The sequence below is a fragment of the Montipora foliosa genome, chromosome 1 (genome assembly GCF_036669935.1).
Source record: "Montipora foliosa isolate CH-2021 chromosome 1, ASM3666993v2, whole genome shotgun sequence".
NCBI classification, from domain to species: Eukaryota; Metazoa; Cnidaria; class Anthozoa; order Scleractinia; family Acroporidae; genus Montipora; species Montipora foliosa.
Window position 1 is genome coordinate 41,115,704 of NC_090869.1, and position 20,306 is coordinate 41,136,009.

General features: G+C 37.9%; 1 protein-coding gene across 2 annotated transcripts in view; it reads right to left on the reverse strand.

The window, feature by feature from the left end:
- Nucleotides 1–19,647, reverse strand: part of LOC137998610 (puratrophin-1-like) — a 52,756-nt gene extending 33,109 nt beyond the window's left edge. The window contains exons 1-5 of one of the 2 annotated variants that reach the window (XM_068844626.1): nucleotides 19,282–19,647; nucleotides 14,575–14,751; nucleotides 13,403–13,778; nucleotides 12,125–12,250; nucleotides 4,722–4,845 (exon numbers count right to left, since the gene is read on the reverse strand). In XM_068844626.1, the coding sequence (XP_068700727.1) occupies nucleotides 4,722–4,845; nucleotides 12,125–12,250; nucleotides 13,403–13,778; nucleotides 14,575–14,751; nucleotides 19,282–19,293 (815 nt within the window). In that variant the 5' untranslated portion in view covers nucleotides 19,294–19,647. Of the gene's footprint in view, nucleotides 1–4,721; nucleotides 4,846–5,815; nucleotides 6,064–12,124; nucleotides 12,251–13,402; nucleotides 13,779–14,574; nucleotides 14,752–19,281 lie in introns of those variants that run through there. The other variant, XM_068844628.1, reaches the window with a different exon arrangement.
- Nucleotides 19,648–20,306: the final 659 nt, after the last annotated feature.

Genomic DNA, 20,306 nt, shown 5'->3' on the forward strand with positions numbered 1-20,306 from the left:
TCTTTTCACGCTTAATATCAATTGCAACAGCCCATTTGGGAAAACTGGAGTCGTTCGAACAAAAAATCACAAGGTATAATTACCGGCCCAAACTTTATATGTTGTGACGGACAATACATGGACTCTACCTTACACGAGATAAATCAATCTAAATTCTACGTGTATTTTTGATACCGAAAGTCATACATCATACAACCTTGGCTGTAAATAAGGTTTCAAACAAAACATGGCTTCCTTGGTGTAACAATCGATGAAAACTGTTTTTGTAGAACTAACCCCAGGCTAGAATTTCCGGTGTTGACAAAAACATGCCACACATCAAATGAAAAAAGTGAATATCCTGGCATGAGATAACAGAAATGGCTTCCGAAAACGCGAATGGTACAAATTGCTGTACAACAGTCGGCTTGTTTTATCTGGTTTGCTAGTGTCTTACCTCGTGTCAATAGAGGCATTCGCGGTATTTATGTACAGGTCACTGTAACAATAAAGACTCAATTTCCTAGCAGACTAACCATAGCCGGTAACCTATTTATATTGTGCAACTGATGTAAATAGGTTACCGGCTAGTTCTTGATGAACTGTAGCAAAGGCCCGACAAATATGGCCAATTTGAAGGGATATGCGAACCGTACGAGCTAGGCAAGTTGAATCAATCTTTTAACACATGGACTTCAATATATGTAAGTTTAAATTAAGAGTACAGAAGATTTAAGGAGAGGTTAGAGTTGACTTTGGCCTTTATTTACGGCTACTCATTACGCCTCACCGTTCAATGAGGGAGCCGCAAACCATGCGAGCCAGACGTGCCAAGCTTACCGTAATCAAATCATAATCAAGTCTCAATAAAGCCGAAATTAAGACTATAGGCAGATTTATGGTTTGGTTAGGGATAGGTTTTGCCTGGGTCTTTCACAGTTCGCGTGGCCAGATTGCTAGTTGGAATTGTGACCTGACTCAGACCCGAGGGTCTCTTTCAGAGAAGAGTTTGCGCCAGTAACCATATTAAAAACAGCAAGAACTGCGATTGAGTTTGGAGACGTCAAACTCGCAGTTCCAGCACAAACGTAAAACTGACAAATCTGGCAGTGAAAAACAGTGGGATATAAAGCAAGACCATGCCCCCGAACTGCGACAAGGTGAGACTCGTACCAATTATAAGCATGTGACATATTAGAGACGAAGAGAAGTGAGGGAAGAAGTTAGCACAATTGCTCCAAAGAGAAAACAAATCCCGGTTAAAGTCGGGTTTGCCCACGGGAAACAACGAAAAACAAAAATACACAAAATAATCGATATAAATAAACAATTATTAAAGAAAAAACGACTACATTTACCTGCTATTTGTATCACCTGCCAAACAAGTGATTAAAGTAAATACTGATTAAAGGCGAGACATACCGCGAGCTTATGTAATCGGTTTTTCCTCTGATTATTAGTGAAGGCGATAAACGAATCCTGACCAATAACTTGGCTTTGGTGGTTATTTTCAGCTTGAGAAACAGCGTAAAACACAATCACATCATTAAGACCCCAGCTGATATTTGATACTGCGATTTTAACTGCCGTGTTGGCAATACGCAGTGACACGTGCCACTTTTAGAGAACACTTTGTACTCATCTAACATGGCCCCCACCGGACACAATCATAAGAGCCATTTATTTCCCAGACATTGAATCTTGGCTTGTTATCGATTCTTCCTTTTTGTGTTCTGCAGTTGTTTCGAATTTCACTGAGACAACCGCTAAGTAAAAGCCTTACACTAGCCGTGATGCCTTCCAGCATCACGACATCTTCCGTGTACAGTATTTTATGCTGAACCAGTCAGTTGCGAACCCCCGCTTATTAGAACTGCTTTTTCTTTCCCTTGCGTCTTCGAAATGACGGGGTTCAACTGTATGAGGCTTTGAATATTTATCTCTTACGTAAAGGAAAGGAGAGTACAGTTTTTTTCTCCACCCAAAAGAAAAGGCTGCCTTTTCAATGTTCAGACAGTGGAAAAATCCGGACGACGACAACCTTGACAAATAAAGAGAATCACACTGGCGCGAAAAAAGCAATAAAAAGCCCGCCATAGTATATTAATCTAATCAACAACTTCACCATTATTACCACAAACATTCCGAAAGTTTTGTCGACTTTCACTTACAGAAACAAACAAACACCGCGGACACCTTAAGGATGCACTTAAGAGGCTCTTATCAGGGACTTAAATGCAATGACCAGATGGAATTTTTCAATTAAAATGTAGTTGTATTTTATTTTACTGACCTATTTTCCCAGTATCCTTACTAGTGGCGACGGAAATCACCAAAGATAACAGGTGTTTCCGGTGCTAAAAAGGGGATAATTGGACGCTTAAAATGTGCAGAAAATTGTGATGGACAGCACTTACCCTTGTGACTAAAAACACGGAAACATAGCACAAACAGGAGCGAAAAAAACGAGAAGCAGCTGGGCCAGACATTCTTCAATATTATATGTCTGCGTTTATCTCCTTTCCTCCCCTTTGGTCCCTTGACTACACTTTACAGATGGAAAGACCGGTCAAGCAAGCAAGAGACACAAGAATGACAGACGGACAGACAAACGGGCAGACAAGCAAACAAAGGGATGACTAAATAAACCGACAAAGAACTCAGAAAGGCGACAGACGAAACGGACGAAGAGATAAGAACGGCGGCCGACTTATAGATAAGTCGACTAGATGACCGACTCAACTAAACCAATCACGTGCCCTAATAAGAAGGAATCCACTGTTTTCTGAAGTGTGAATAAAAAAAAAAAGGCTTCATGAAGTTCAAGGGCAACGTACTTGCCAATGCACGTAGCATACAAAAACTTAACATTTTAGTCAAAATGTTCAGCATTGGTAGTCGAAATGTTCTCTCATTTACTTTTCAATAAAAAAGTAAGAAGGAAGATCTTCTCCTTCAAACACGATTACGAAGCCAAAGCGCCTACATAACCTGAGGATATGAGTCAGCCGCAACAGGCAGTTCCGCTGGCCGCTTCCATCACCAATGTTCAAGTTTCTTGCATGCTACTACATTGTATACATGTTTGCACAGGTTATTGGATTTTTGACCCCACTTCAACTAACGCTTGCTGATGGCCCCTTTTTACAGGTGATAATTGCCTCAGTCATAAAAAGCTCTCCAGAAAAACTCTACCTTGCAAGCTCTCGACAAAAGTGGCGGTTTTCTCGTGTGTTGATGGCCTCCTGGCCCTATTTCACAGGTGATAATTGCCTCAGTCATAATCCTCTCTAAAACAACTCAACCAAGCTCTCAATAAACATAGCGTTTCGCTCACGTGAAAATGGCCCCATTTTACAAGTGATCCCTGCCTCAGTCGTACAGAGCTCTTAAAAAAAAAAAGCTCAACTAAGCGCTCGATAAAACTGTCGTCTTTCATGACGACGTTTTTTTCTTTGTCGCAAATGATCATGATCAACATCCCCGCTTTATTGATATATAGTTTACTGGAGAACCTATCTTTGTACGCGGTAATATTGAAGGATTGTTGTTTGTAGCGCCTTGCTACAACAGTTTAACTGAAAATAACTGCGATGAGAAACCAAGCTGGAAGGGTCTGAAGAAGGGCATCCAAGGCAAATTCACTAGGCGACGCAGCGCCCTTTGTGTCAGGCGGCTCATTTTTCGACAGTCATTTTCCAGACTAACCTTTGCAGACTTTATTAGGGAATTTGGACTAAAGAAAAGCAACTTCTCACCACAGGGTTTCTGATACTGTACCAGTGAAGTTTTAGAGGCACGGTCGAGCTATAACAGCTCACTTGAGGAACAAATCAGTATTTGGGCAACAAAATCAATCAGTATGTTGCATTAAATGAGTATATTAATCCTGGAAATTTGGTTTTACCAAACGACTTGATAAAGATAAATTTATCACCGTAAGAAAATCCAATCTATGAGTTGATGTTCAACAAAATTCTCGCGTTTCACTCCACACCAGAGCGGCACCGCAGTTTTTTAGAGACTACCCCCTTCATCTTTAGTGAGTTACAAACGATGTTCTTCTCAATGAACGAATATACGGAGCTCACTCCTCATCAAAATGAACATTTTTTGACAATGCAAAACGCAGAGCTGTAGAGGGATACTTTATTTGTAACGAGTCAGACGCTTTGACCGATACTACTTGGCAAACCTTAGACTAAATAAAAAAAATGTCCCAGTCCTTACAACAGCTTTGCTTTCAACATCATATGATTAGGTGTTCGCGTGCAACGATAAAGAGTCCCGTAAAAAAGCAGAAAGCCACAGAGCAGAACAGTTTCCTGATGCAGTTGAAAAACACAACGTACTGAAGCATAACACAGTCCGGCACTTTTATTTGTAATCTGTTTGTGTAGGACATTGCAAGGATGAGAAGCGGTAACTCCACCATTTTAACCTGTACTTTTCAGGGAACACACCGTCACCGCAGTATTCCGAAATGGCCGTTGTTTTCTTACAGGGTGGCTTTCGTTAAACCTTACCCTTCTTGCCTTGTTCACATTAGAGAATATGTAAGCTTGAACTAGACAAGAAGCGATAATTTGGGCAACAAATCCGGGAATGTGTTACGTAACTATGTTTAAATAATCAGCTGCTGTGATAGGAGCCAAATGCCTTAATCTCGTGAGCATCATCACGCCGGACTCAACCAATTTCAATGACTGACTGGCCCATTAAAGTTATGTAATCATACTTACTTGGGTATAGTGTAGTAATACATAAACAGTCTCATCAACTCCACAGTTGTGTAAGCCACATTTCCCCAGTCTGGTCGTGACGTGTCAATCTGAAGGACAGGTCCGCCTCTCAAGTCCCTATTTCCTGAGGAAAATTTGCAAAAGGAAAAAAGTAATCAAAGTACTGTCAAACAAGTGAAGCACCATAAGATGTAAAGCCAAAAGCTTGTGGGGTCAGGCGAATCACGATGATCAACACAATACACACACCTTTTTAACGTACCCTCTGCTCTTCAGACATGTAAAAACTAAAACGCAGCATCCATATTGCCAACAGTCATCAATTTGTTTTCTCAAAGTAAATGAACTTGAGTTCTATACTTCCTCACATTTCACAGTTTGCAACAAATAAATGCTCTTTACTTTTGCATAAAGCACGATCAGCATCAAAAGTACACATCAGTGAAAAATAGACAAATTATGACCCCTCCCCCCCCCCACTTCCCCCTCTCTGTTGCCAAATTATTCAAAGACTTAAGAGCTATCTAAAGATCATAACAATTTGCTTTGACTGTTACCAGTACACAGAACTGAGTATAGGTAATTGGTAAGAGTGATTAGCTCCATTTTCATTAAGATTTTAACCTGTTAACTGCTAAGAACGAAACAGTTCGATGGATAATAGATTATTTACAGTTGAGCTCAACAGCGCGTTCTTATTTGTCTTGCTGCAGGAGTCACCGAAGGTTGTATAGAACGCGAAACGGATAAACAGGTGCTAAGAATATCCTATCACTATCTTAAGTTAAAGTTCACAGTAAGTTTGTACCATCAAGGCACCCCTCCACAAGCCTTTCAGAATATTCTGACTGTTTGTGCCTTTTGACCTCCAGCCCCCGCCCATCCCAACCCCACACCCACAGGGTTTACTTCGAAACCAAAGGGAATCTCACAGAGACATTCGCTAAAAGCCATTAATAAAAGAATGTCAAAACTAAAACGCGCTTGAAACTGTTAAAAAACGTTTTGATTTCGATTCACTGACGCATTCTGTCTCACATCTCGCATGGACACAAACACACCAAATGTTCCATCTTAATTAGATTAAATCTAACCTGTTACTAATGCAAATTCCTGATGCAAAAACGCCCCCTCGAAAACAAAGGTGAAAAAATTCAGCTCAACGGCGAGGGAAAAAGTAACAAAGTGATTTGGCCTGGCTTCACCAGTGTCTTCCCAGTAAGTTGCCTTCACGGCCATTTGGATTTTGAGTCGTTTCGCTTTCATGTTTCTCGGCAGTTCAGCATTCATGTATCGCTCTTATTTTACACTGCTGCCGATCAAGAAAGGACAAGTTTCGTGCGCACTACCGTTTCCTTGCATGAAGTTGCTCTCGTGACTTGATCGCGTGCAAACATAATGCTTGCCATCGGACGCCTCCCACTCGAGTATCCTATGGCAGCGCAGTGTTTCTAGTGTCGTTCTGTTATCTATCTTTCAGTTGATGTTTCTATCTTGTGTAAATATGCCTTAAAATTGTCAGTGGATCTAATTTATGACAGAAAATTAGCCCATACATTTTTATAGTTTTGTTTGTGTGCTTCTCGTCTCGATGCCAAAGGTCAATTTGATCGTGTGCTCATCAAACATCAGTCGCATCTGATCTCAAGTTCACTTGATCGCGTGCAATGGAACGTGAGTTCGAAGGTGACTTTGTTGTAATACTTTAGCGAGCTCCTTTCACCCCTTAGACTACTCTGACTCTTAGAGGATCGTAGCATTGACCAGAACTGAATTTAGATCGTATTTTGTCTCCAAGACCCTTTTCTTGTTTCTTTCTGCATACTTATTTCTTGTGTGTGTGTCTGTGTGTATAAGGAAAGGGAGAGGGGGGGGGGGGGGGGGAGGGGTGGTTTTTATAAACCTTTTTAATAGTATAAAGGGCTCAAAAAGTTGTCGCCAGAAACGAAAAAAAGCGCACTCGTCTCAAAAGCTCTCCATTTTACACTATTTTTTACTTTCCGGCTCCTTTCGAAGAAAACGTAAACCCTGAGACAAACCCAGCAAACGGATGGAGTCAAGGGGCCACGCTGAGACGGGCGGATTGCCACTTACTTTGTTGGTTTAAAGGCACTCACTCAGGGGGCATCGACGTTAACTCTGTCACTGAAACTTAAGTTGAAAGATACTCAAGAAATACCCGTAAAACGGCATCTTTTTAACTAAACACTCAATACTGTCCTCCACATGTTTGAACTGGCTTTCAACGCTACGGGTATATACTTATGCGAAACTCGAAATCGGGAACAATGGCATGTCGCTTAATGTAAAAAGAAATTTGGTATCCTACAGAGTATTGGGCTTCTAGAATGGCAGAGATAATGATCTGCAGTAGTAACTTCGCAGAAAAAGTTGAGCAAACGTATTAAAAACTATTTAGATTAGTCCCTTTAAAGTCTGCTCTCTAGTAGAAGTAGTAGTAACATAATTTTAGTTCCCAACTTTTAACACTGAATTATTCCATTTGCGCGTTGGATATGAGATCATAGATAGCTAAGGAGGCGCGTACATCTCATGATGCATATCCAACAAGCGCGAGTTGAATACTTGTTTTATTAAAAACGATAAATCTTCCCTACCTTATTTTCTAAAAAGAAAAACATTGATGCGTACAGTCACTGTTATTTGCAAAGCATGGTATGATCGCTCATGACAAGCACCATGATGACGAAGCCAATCAAAACTCTAGAATTGCCAATGATCTAGTTCTTAATAAAACGGCTCTTTTACTTAGTTGAATCGGTTACGATATTATCTCATGAATGATTTTAAACAGATTTCGAACTTGATAATTAGCGCTGAAAAGCCCTCTGCGAAATGTCAAATACAATACGTGAGTACTACTAATACACATAATTGGATGCACGCCGATGTTGATGACTGCAGTGCAACTGTATTTTTGACAACAGATAGTTGGCCAGTTTAGTCTTTAAAAAATACTCCAACATGTCGATCATAATTTGCCGTGCATCTAGTTTACTTGATTTCTGGTCACAAGGGACACAATGGGAAGCTAAGGATAGGAATCAGAATTCAACTTTATGTGCTCAAAACGTTTCGCGTTGCTGTTCTACAGACCACAACTACGATTTTTGTTAGTTTTGCGCTTGCATAAATACAGTCAAACCCCTATTAAGCGGCCACCTATTGAGCGGCCACCCCTTATTACGGGACCAGTTATCAAAGTCCCGAAATTCTCTTCAGTTAAATACTATAAATAAAACCCCTACTAGAGCCAGTTTGAATCGAGTGTCGTGAAACCAAAACCAAAGTAATTACTTTGGCCAACCAAAAAGGACGGGGAGAATCCAGTAAACCAATCAAAACTCGAAAAAATTACACGCAGCCGACACAAAGCGCGGGAAAATGTAAACGTGCAAGCCACGATTGGTTTTGGTTTCACTCCTGATTGGTTGAAAAAGTGGCACGAGAACTTTGAACCAATCACTGAGTGAAGCAAAGCAAAACCAAAGCAATTCGCTAGTTACTTTCGACACTCAATTGAAAACCGCTCTAAGTGGCCACCCCTATTATATATATTAAGCGACCGCGCGTCAGATGAAGGTTTTCTGTTGTTCCTTACCCCTATTAAGCAGCCATGCAAAATTAAGGAGGCTCAAACCAGTTTTAACGCTTTCAACAAACTGCACTATTTGGAAGGTTGGATCTACCAAAGTTTTTCACTTAATGGTGATGTGATGATACCATATGAAACACCAATCGATGCTTAACAAGATGCACTCATTAATGTGACGTGATGGGTTACCATGGCAACAAAAGAGCCATCTAAAAACAGCCTATATTTTGTCTTTAAACACATATATCTCAAAAACAAACCCGATGAACCCACTTATTATTGCTGGAGAGTAATTAGCACGCTAGGATAACACTTCCTGCAAAGTTTAAAAAAATTATCTGGAGCAGATCCATAGCCACCTCCACAACTGAACAATTTTAAGGTGGCTCTGAATCCGCTCCAGATAATTTTTTTTGTAACTTTGCAGAGAGTTTTGTCTTAGCCTGCTGATCACTTTTCAGCATTAAAAAATGGGGATCACCGAGTTTTTGACATATAAGCGCTTAATCGTAATTTAATGTTGGGCTTTTTTAGATGGTTCTTTTGTCGCCATGGTAATTTATTACGTCACATTAATATGTGCATCTTGCTTCGCAATTATTGGTGTTTTACATGGTACCATAACATTGCCATTAAGTGAAACAGTATTGTAGAATTAATAACACATTCCCTCCAAATTGTTAAAAAGGGTTTAAGCCACCTTAAATGCGCGTGGTTTGGATTTGTTTTTGATAAGGCAATGGCAGATAAGAATGCGAAATAGAAAGTGACGACTAATAAATTCATTTTTGTTAATACAACTGTACATAAGTGTTACAGTATATGGTTCTTATCGAGACATCATTACCGGATTTCCGTAAAACTGAATTTGTGCGATCAATATTTCTATGTCGTTACATGCCGTTGTAGACTGACTAACTTTACCTGGTTCTTGTTGAGACCTTGCAGCAGGATTCTCTTAAATTGGTTTTGTGCGATTTTTAAACGTTTTGTTATGTACAACAGATGTTAAAAGCCTTTAAGAATGCTTGCTTTTGAATAAATTGACGTTTCAAGTCAGTTTCAGACCAATTCCCGAAGAACCCTTATTATTAATAAGCGGCCACTTTCCATTTCCCCGAGAGTGGCCGGTAAATTGGGGGTTCGACTTATATTATTATAAGTAATAAAAACTTGAAATTCAGTGTTAAGAGCACTTTCCGTTTCTTAGATCTGTTTTTAAAGCAATCTGTTTGGACGATTAAAATTTTGGGACATTAAACTTTGGACAAAATTTCAAGACAATGTTTCAATGAACAAAATGATCTATGAAATAAATCATATACTGAATTGCGGATATGAAATCAAGTAAAGCTATGATCCTCGAAGTTATGGACGCAATTTTAGCAATTGTGTAGAGAAGCCTGAAAAATTCAGGACATCAACGGGGTTTGAACCAGTGACCTCGTGTCGCACCGGTATCACGAGGTCACGGGTTCAAACCCCGTAGAAGTCCTAAATTTTTCAGGCTTCTCTACGCAATTGCTAAAATTGCGTCCATAACTGAGAGGATCATAGCTTTACTTGAAAACAATGTTTGGGTCTCATGTTTCAAGTTTTGTTGCAGTTCTTTCCTAGAGAGTTTAGATATAAGACTCTGGGACGATTTACTTTCTTACTTTGTATATCAAAGACATTGAAAAAATACACACATCAGTATGAATACATCACTAGAAAGCTCAAACACGCCACCTTTTTTAACCACCCACGGCAACCGGAATTGAGCTGTGTTCCTATTTAACTTGTCCTGGCAATACCATATTCATATTGTTAAGTATCTTTCACTATAAGACGATTAGTTTATATATCTGGGAGAGAAGAGCACTGTCCGGGCGTGCGAAATGTTCACTTCCGGTTTTCGTCCGTGGGTCGAAAACATCGCGTGGTTTTATATAAAGCTCCTTATTGTCATGAGACTCACGTGAAGCAAACACGAGAAGAAAAGGTTTACAGCGCTTTTGTGTAATTTTTGACGCTGCTTATAGTCCGACCAGTCAACTTGGTCAGTTTTCCACTGCAAATTCAATTTCGCGTTTTTTTCTAAATTATTTGCCCGTACAGTCAGTTAACTAGTTCCCTTATTCATAATGAATCAGTAAATTAGACAAAATTAACTACACTGTTATTTATTGAGAACAAAATGCTATAACAAGGACTGTCTGACGGTTCATTGGAGCAAAAAATAAATTATATTAAAGGCAACAAATCGGTCAAGAGAGAAGCGATACATTATTCTATTATCATAGCATCCATATTTACAACAACTAAAACTTGACGACAAAACAAAACAATCACTCCCAATTTTTTTCCTGTAAACTGTTTACGACAAAAGTTGAGCATTCAGATTTCTTTCTTAGCCATCACATTTTAACTCTCCTCGTTTTTGAGTTGAGCATTTTTCTTATTTTGAGACGTAGAAATTGCTCCACACCTGCTTTATTGTGTGGCAGAAAAGTTTCCGCGAAATTTAAAAATTGTTTTCCGCAGGAAAAGAAAATCATCGAAAATTCAAACCTTGTATTTACATTACTAAATTTCATTTAAATTGGTTGACGCAGACGTATTTCCGGAAATACGTCTGCGTTCACAGGCAAAGAATATGACAACTTTCTCTTTTCTCTACTTGAATAATTGTAAAGGAGCGTCTACTTCCCCTTTTTTGGGTGTTTGCCTTATTATGGTATCTTCAAAACAAAACCAAACGTAGCGGCACAAGGATCCATGCTTGTGCAATCCGCGAAAGACCGTGAATCACGTGAAGAATGTAACTTACAAACGACAGTAGAACAAAAAAAGCCAAAACACCATGGCGAATATAAACAGTTTAACATCGACAGAAAGTGTTCAGAACGAGGTCAATTTAGGCCGCAAGTTTGGAAATTCCAAGTAGGTGTAATTCTTCTTGAGGGCTCCACTTGCAGTAACCGAATTAAAGAAAACAAATTTAAACTACCTCCAAGTATCTTTATCGTGCTTTTATCTATAAATACAATTTCCACATCTTCAAGGGCTCTGTTTAAAACAACTGTATTTCTACAATACTCTCAACAAGAACCGTCCTCCCTAAAAAAAACCCTGTAAGTCTGTGCAATGCAATTCAAATCATTTTAGTCTACTTTTTCTTTTCACAAAATAAATTGACTGTTTAAGAGCAATGAATGAGAAAATGTCATTTTCAGGTGATATCATAGGCTGCTAAGAATTTTCAGCAATCATTAGTTGTGGTGATTAAAATATTATTTGCAACAATATCATTGATGTTGTTAATGACCTGTTTTGGTTCAGTCACCATGGCAATCCCATCAAAACATGTTAAACACTCTCAAGCTAACACCCAAAATAAATTAACCAAACAAGTTAATAAGAGAGTTGATATTACAGACTAACTACTCAGAAGCAAATACTGTTTTGGTTAAAGATAAGTATGCTTGATTTAGCTGAATGACATCAACAAGGTCAGGAGATTCAAGGACACTAACTACGTCATGTACAAAATGATAAAACAAAATCTTAAATAAAAATAACAGGAGTTAAAGGTTTTGAAGCTTGCAATTCCTATGCAAGACTCTAAAAATCCAATAATTATAAGAAATTATTTAACAGAAAGAATTCAACAACTACAGTGTACGTGCATGTAAGTGCACCAGTCTTCCGGCACAACACCCAACCCATAATGTGAGAATTTCAAAGTTTATTTTTTACATAGAAACTTTCTAGAAATAAGAAATAAGTTTTAAAATAAACCCACCTGGCAATGAAGCCACTCCGCTATGAAGCAACTCAAAATTAACATCAAAAGCATTCAATGGCTTCTCTATGAACACAGATTGGCGATGGACTTCCAAACTTTTCCTCAAATTGTCATTTTCAATTACTGTTCATTGAAATGTACCAGAAAATAATAAAAACAAAATGTAAATCATTTGCCATTTTAACCATTCCCTAATGCTTCCCTTGTTTAAAGGGTTACAAATGTTAAAATGGGAACAACAAAATAAAAAACAGATCTATAATGTTGCTTGCTTGAAGAATGACTCTCTGATTTATAGAACATTGCAAACTGAACACTTGATGAAATAAAGCATGGGAATTTAAAAATTTGTTATCAAAGTAAGGAAATTCAAAAGTTTAATTTTTTTCAATATTCATCAAATGGGGTTTCACTTGAAAAGTCAGCCCTTCAATAAACGTCTTTAAATTGGCACTGCATTTATTTTAAATTTCACTTCCTCTGCACTACAAACCAGGGGGAGTTGACCACTCCTGCCCTCAGACCCTTTTTTGTTCTTTTTCACTTTTTGCCAGACCCTAATAAAGCTATACAATTATTATATTATTTTTTTGAATGTTGCCAACAATTTAACCTTTGGCACAAAATTACTTATAACTAGCAGTACTCAGAGATTAGGAAGTGCATTTGAGCTGCCTTCCTTTCCTTGAGATGTTCAAATCCAATAATACATGTAACATTATTTTACAAGTCACCTGAGAAGGATGTTTGTATTGCATCAAATGGTATTAAATTTAATCTAGATGCATTGCAGAGACAATTTGATGTGGAGGTTGTGTGGGTTTTGAAGTTTATCATCACATTAAATTTTACATATTCTATTGATCCAACTTTCAACTGCTAGCAGAGGTTTCAGAAGGCAAGGACTGTCAGAGACCTTGGGTAGCATGGAAAGTAGTACCTTACCTTGGGGAGAAAAATTCAAAAGAAACGCTCCAAAGCTAAGTCGCAAAGCAGGGTTTCAGGTCAACGTGAGCAAATTCAAGCACATGTTCTGAGCCTGCAATATTTTGTTCATTACCCCACGCTGCGTGAGTACAATGTAGTTACTGTAGACATACAAAAAATTCTCTAATCGACAAGATTAGTATAATGTAAGCCTCTTGCTTCACTCACACACAAAAATGTAATGCAAGTAATGGGTTTAACAGCAGATGGCTGCCAAAGTTATTTTCAGCAGTGGTTTTGGAATCCAAACAAAAGAGCAACAAAGCAGTACATGTAGAAACTACTCACCCTTAAGCTGTTTAACACTGACATTTCCAGATTCAGACATAAGGTATCTCCATGGTCTTCTCTCCAATCCTCTCTCGGTGTTTATAACACAGTTCAGAAATAAAAACCGTCCTTGCAGTTCAGATCTCATTTTCTGAGTCCAGTCACCCTTCCACATCACAGGGAAATCTTTTACCTCTAAAGGCAAAGAGCGAACGCTACCAGCATCGTGATACTTGATTTTAAGGTGGCCAGGAACAAGCAAACTTGTGTTAATACAGAAATCTCCCTTGTGAAGAGCGCTGTCTAGCTTTGTAAAGTGGACAATACTATTGACAAATTTCTTGTAATAAGGAACCCATGCATCATCTGGCTTGTCACTTCCACAAAAGAAATTCTAAAACAGTTGAGGAAACAAAAGAGATTATTAATTTTCAATTAATTTTAACCCTGCTGACGAAAAAAATATTGTCTGGCATCAGACAGAGTAAAATTCATGTCTCAATTGCAGAACTGAAAAGGTTTTAAGAGAACATAATTTTTGAGGTGGTGGACCTACAGCTGTAGATGTTGCATATTAACCTGTTTATCCCTGAGGTGGCCCCAACAAAAGTGTCTGGCATTAGACAGAGTAAAATCTATAACTCAGGCCTGAAGGGCTTAAAATGCTGACAAAATAGTCTAGGTATCTTAAGGTGGCTGGAACCAGTTTCACTACTTTTAAGAGACCTTCTTATTAGAAGCATTATCACTACAACACTGTATCACATAACAGCAATGTTATGTTGTTATGTAGTAGATAAAACATGAGCGGGAGATCTGTATGGGCGATTACAATGGCGAGCCGAAGGCATGAAAATAGTATACATTGTATTCCTGTTAAAATTACGGCCGTACTGCTGCAATACTTTGCACCGCATTAAGCTGGCCCCCTAACAAGCCTCACGTCTTCGCTCAGCTTGCTCATTGGCGATAAGGTCTCTTAAAAGTAGTGAAACTGGTTCCAGCCACCTTAACATACACAAAACGTGGCATACAATGAGAGAAAAAAGATTAAATTAAATATTATGAGATTCGCCCAGCTTCTTAGTGTTGCCTTGATTTTCATATTCTGGAACAAATTTACCTCTTGAATGCACTTTTCATTTCCTGAATTCAGACTTTGTTTATCATGATTACTAAAATTCATGTACCTCTGATGATGACTTGATATCTTTGAACAGTGATAAAATAGGTTCCAGATATTCTTGGATAAATTTCTTCACATCTCCTCCATATTTGGTGTCCAAAATACTCTTCAAATGTGGAATTTGAGAATCAATTAAGAAGTCATGACATAAGGATTCCCAGTTCCAGTCATTATCTTCTTTCTAAACAACACAGCAAAATAAATGATAAGGAAAAGCACTTTAGCTCAACAGTTCCATAGACAAGAGCATTGCAAGTTATCAAACAGATACCAAAATTTAATTTTTCAGCAGTGGGTAGATGTCTTATTAGAATACTGTTGCCCTTCATAATGCAAAAATTACTTTAAACTGTTCTTTTCTACTTGTTGCCCTGGATCCTTATATAAACCAGTGACAATCAACCAAAAGCTATGAAGACCTTGGTGATGATAATTTGGCCAAAACTGTGAAAGAGAGGAAAATACTAAACCTTACATTATCAGAAACTGAGGCATTAACACTTTTCAATGTTGAATCCTTTAGTTACTTTAAAAAAATTCCAAAAAGGATCTTCAGTATAACCATACATGTACAACTGTAATTCTCTTCAGTTAAATGCAATATTGCCTTGAATCACATCTAAATACATGTATTGACCTCTAAAATTTAAAGACATTTGCGGAGCTGAACTTTTAAATCTAAGCATTTTTAACCACGTGATGTTGCAAATTAATGTACCTTGCTAAGACTATGCATTCACTAAAAACAAAGCATCTGCTTTTTCAAAAGTAAACTCTGCAGTTCCAACAAGTATAAAAAGTCCACCCTTAACCTCCGTATTTTCAGTGCTTAAATTAAGTGTGTGACACACAATGTTACACACTGGGTAATAATATTGTTATTATCATGACCTGATTTATCCTTGAAAGCTCTCTGTAGGTAACCACAATCTTTGTTTACCTCCTGGTTCTACATGGAAATAACAGATTTAAAGTGGATATTCTCAAACGAATTAAGAGGTGCTGATGCCAGGAAAATAACCAGACAGTTGGATGTAACAGATTGAAATAATTTACCGGTAAATGTACATGTAGGTATCAGCAACAACAGCTGAAGCCCTTTTGGCATTGTTTCACAAGCTCAAGAAAGTAATAAGGAAACAAAACTGAAAATAAAGCTATTGTTCAACTTCATAAATCCCAACAAGATTTCCCCCTTTTCTTCACCCAATAGAACGTGGCTCATGATCTTGAAAAGCTAATTAACCCTATAAATTGCCATGTTTTGGTAATTTCAATTTAAAATAAGAAAATAAGAAAGACACCTGCTTATTTTAACTGGAATTTTCCTATTAATTGTTCGCCATTACTAACTTTAAAATCTTGCGAAAGCTGGATCTAGGAGAAAATACAAAGACACACCAGTTAAAGAACGAATAATATTCATTCAGCCATATACAAACGCATTGCATTCTTTATGCAGCACAGTCCTGAGTTTTGGGCTTTCAGACTTTTAAACCAGAATTTTCCATATAAAATAAGCTGCCTTTACATGTACACGCTGAAATTATTTTAAGCTAGTGCGTAAATACACGCTGAAATTTTAAGCTAGTGCGTAAATGACATCACTTTTCCCTAGGTTCAACCCCCTGAGGTCCAATCCATCAGTTCTGAATGTGAGTAATGACAGACTGTTAAGTCCAAAACTTGCACTCAAAGTAAACAGCCTTTGGAAAAAAATTATCAAAGCTCAAAATTATTCCAGTCAGGTGTTGAGAAAACACACTTTCAAAGTCTGAATAAAAAAAGGAGGATTTAGTGATTTTTTTATCATAGTAGCACTTTAAGCTCAAAATTAGAAAGAATCTAATGCTCGCTTTGAAGAATGTGTTAGAACTGAGCATATTTACATGTAAGGCTATTGATGATGATGATGATGAACTTTATTCATGCATCGATGTATTTTAGCTGACGCTAATTAATACAGCAGTCATTTTATTATAAGCATATATACACTGTATTTCAATAACAATATACAAATAAAAACCTCAAGCATATCGAAATTCATTTTTCTGAAAATACGATCACTGCTTTACATAGAATTAAACATTTTATTTCAATCCATGTAATGATTCAGTTAATATATATAAGGCTTTTATTCTTCCTCGTCTTGAATATTGTGGCCAAGTACTTATTGGAATAACTAAAACTTTATCTGATAAATTAGAAGATGCAAATTACTATAATTTATTCTTAGAACATTATTAGGTTTACCTAAGTCCACTTCGTTTTGTAAATGATTGCTACAATAATTTTTTAAACCTATGTAATTTTTATTATTTTTACTATTTTGTAATTGCATGTGTGCATTGTAAATGAGTATGCTAAATGCTCCTAGGCGTTATGTGGCTAAATAAACTGTCTATATATCTATCTTAGTCCAGGCCATTGGCATGGCATCATTAATATTTTTACAAAGGTCTCCGACTCAGAAGCATCAGTTAGCATTTTAAAATATTGACATACACTGTAATAGTCAACCAGGCAAAAATAAAATTATTAATAATTTGTTGTTCCCACCTTGGGTGTTGTTGAGGACAATGCCTGATGGAAATCAACCCCACCATCAAGCATTAATACATAGATTTAGCCAAGCCTAAAAGCAGAGCTCCCCTTTCTAACCCCAGAAAGCAAATTGTAGTGTATATGGAAATAATTATGCTTCTGCATAAAGTACAAAATTAATCATCATTAGTGTATACAGTTTACAGTGATAAAAAACCTTTGAGTTGATAGCAGTAAACAACCAAGCCTTGCAAACAATATCCAACAATTTTAACCAACAACTAAAACAACAACATTTTCCATTTGACTGATAATCTTTGCACTCTCTCTTCAGTTAACAAGATCAACACCAAAAATTACTCATTAAAAAGTCAAGCTAAAGCGTAGTAATTTGCTTGCCCGAATGCAATTTCACAGTCAAATCGAAAGGTATTAATTTAGTGTGGACAGTTGCCACGGTAATGATGAATTCAGTTCCAAAATAAGCAACCGGAGCCGGCCACAAAACCATGTCACAAACAACAAACGATTGTTATAACTTGTTCGCTCTTGGAGGTTTTGCCGAAAATCTCTGGCCAAAAAGAACCTAAACTGTCCCAAACATTGCTTACAAGTGCATTTGTTGCAGATAAATGTACTGCAATCCAATATAAATTATACAGTGTCGAGAGTTTGGTTATAATACATCAGACAAAGTTCTTCATTGAAATTTTCTCTTCTTCTCCTTCCTTGGCTCCTTCGAGGCTTTCTTCACTTAAATTTGTCAAATTTTGTCGCCATTTCTCTTGTGCTCTTTCGTTGCTCGTCATTAATTGCAAAAACTCTTTTTCAAAAGTGACGAAAGTCAGTGGGATAAACACAGGTTGCACAAAAGTTCCCCACCTAGAAAATTTGCCCATCCGCACCTCAAAGCTGCATTTGTGAGACTCCCCTCCCTTCACTTTCTTAGTCTCCCATCCCCTTACCCCAGAGTCTGTACAGACGGATGGACGGACAGACACTTGGTCAATCATGTGAGAACCAAACGAAAAAAGGTTGACCATATTCTCTTAAGTATGGGGCTCTGCCCCAGGCTATTATGCCCCACTATTATGCAACATGTTGCATGCACACTGCAGTACCACTACTACTACTATTGCCGAGCTACACTGTAATTGCCGAGCTACGCTGTAAAGCATGCCACACTGCAGTAGAGTAATAACCCAAAGTTGCTATCTTCTGAATAAAATATAGGACAAGAAGCTATGTGCAAGGAGTAGTTTTAAAGAATGCCTTTGCTAACGCTTCGCTGTGATTGTTTATTTATCATTGCACTTTGACTCCTTGAGAGTCCACTTCTCACAGCAATAAACAGCAGACAACAGTGACAACTTGGAAGATCAAGCAGAAATCACGCTCAAACGTGACTAAATTCGATAATTTATCAACAGCACAAAATTAATAAAAGCAAACAGTTCCATTTTTCTTTAAACCGCAAATGAATGAGCAAATTACGGTAATATACATGTAATCGTGCTTGGTGGTGGCCCATAATCACGAAAAGGAAAGCTGGTGCACTACCATGATCTTACGCTCTTCTCTCCATCCGAATTCGAAAAATTCCTCCCCTTACTAATTAAGAGAGCAACACCATGGTGTGCACTATACACACGGAAACAATTTCGGTCTATGTTTAGATGAAAGCTTGGCAAACTTACGAATGTGCTCAAGCTCATCAGAAATATAACAGGTATGTTTTGATATTAAGTTTATAAATACGAGGGTATAATCAGAGAAAGCAGAACCTCCAGTGGGAATTCTAGAATACAATCCAAAACACAAGGGTGTTTAATTTTCTAGACGATGTTAAGGGTGATTTGAAACAATGCCTATTCATTTCCCACGGACACAAAAAAGAGCAATCTATAACTGATCGCGGGTCACGAAAAAAATGGCTGGCTTAATAAAGCGAGCTGAAGGTAAACTTTTTTATTTCATTTGCTTCGTGCATGAAATCGTCACATCCTCGGAAATCAAATATTTTTTGAGCGTCTTTTTTTGCATGTATAAAAGGATACGTTATTAATCCTTCACCTTTATAATTAACATCAACAGTTAAAAAAACAGAAGTGTGCGCTGATACAACAATTCTCCGAAGCTCGAAGCTAACCCTTGTTTGTGACCTTACCTTAGACGACATTTGCTAGGTTGTCTTGTAAATCAAATCCTGGAATCATGCATTCTGTTGCTCCTTATTTCAACTTATTTCTGGTCCATTTGTTGCATCAAACTAGCGCTTTATTGTCCACAGTGTTCACATCACACTTCCGCCATATTGATTTGGCGCATGACTTCCTTTCCGCCGAATTCACCCTCTCCTCTCACCGGAACCTAACCCCGCCCAAGTCAGTAATTCTTCTTCTTCCAAGTCTTCGTTTTCTTTCATTGCAAGGTTTTCACTTGGTTTTTTGAGCTAACTTGGTCTGATCTCTCGAGGAGGAGCTTGTCGAATGACGTTATGACAATGGGGACAAGTAACTGATATGGTCAAATACACAGCGGACAGCTGCAAAGAATGAAAGAAAGTAGCCTGCGAGAGAATATCGGCTCATGTTTCACCTGCCGAAAAACAATAGCCAACAAAACCCCGAATGCTCTCCTAGGTTAAAGAGAAAGTAAAAGGCAAAAATACTGAATACTGTTCCAGGGATAAAAGGAAAGAGCATTTTCTACCCTTTACTTATTTCCTCTTACCACGAGCCTAAACTATAGTAGGAGCACTGAGTTGTCAGGTTGCCCAGCAAAACTGACCTCAACCTATCGAAGATTATGCTTGACAACAAGCTGCTAACGAGCTGGACTTATCTTTATTGTTCAGTTGACGTTATTCGTGCTTTTAGTTGTTGGAATGAACACCACACAGAAATCTGCAATTGGTGCGGTCAAAATACGTCATTAATTTTAATGTATAGATTTAGCCAAGCCTAAAAGCTGAGCTCCCTGGTTATTTATTCTTACTTCCTGTGGGGTTGGTGAAAATAAAAGGTTTCGAATTGTCCGCGTTTTGATTTTTCCGGTTGCTGCTTTAATAATTAAATCATTTTCTTTGGTCTTCATTGCCTAACTAGTGAATTCCAGGCAAAGCGTTCATGTTAGGCCCATAAGACGTCCCATAGATTACAACTTTAAATATGATATATACCACACCAAGTG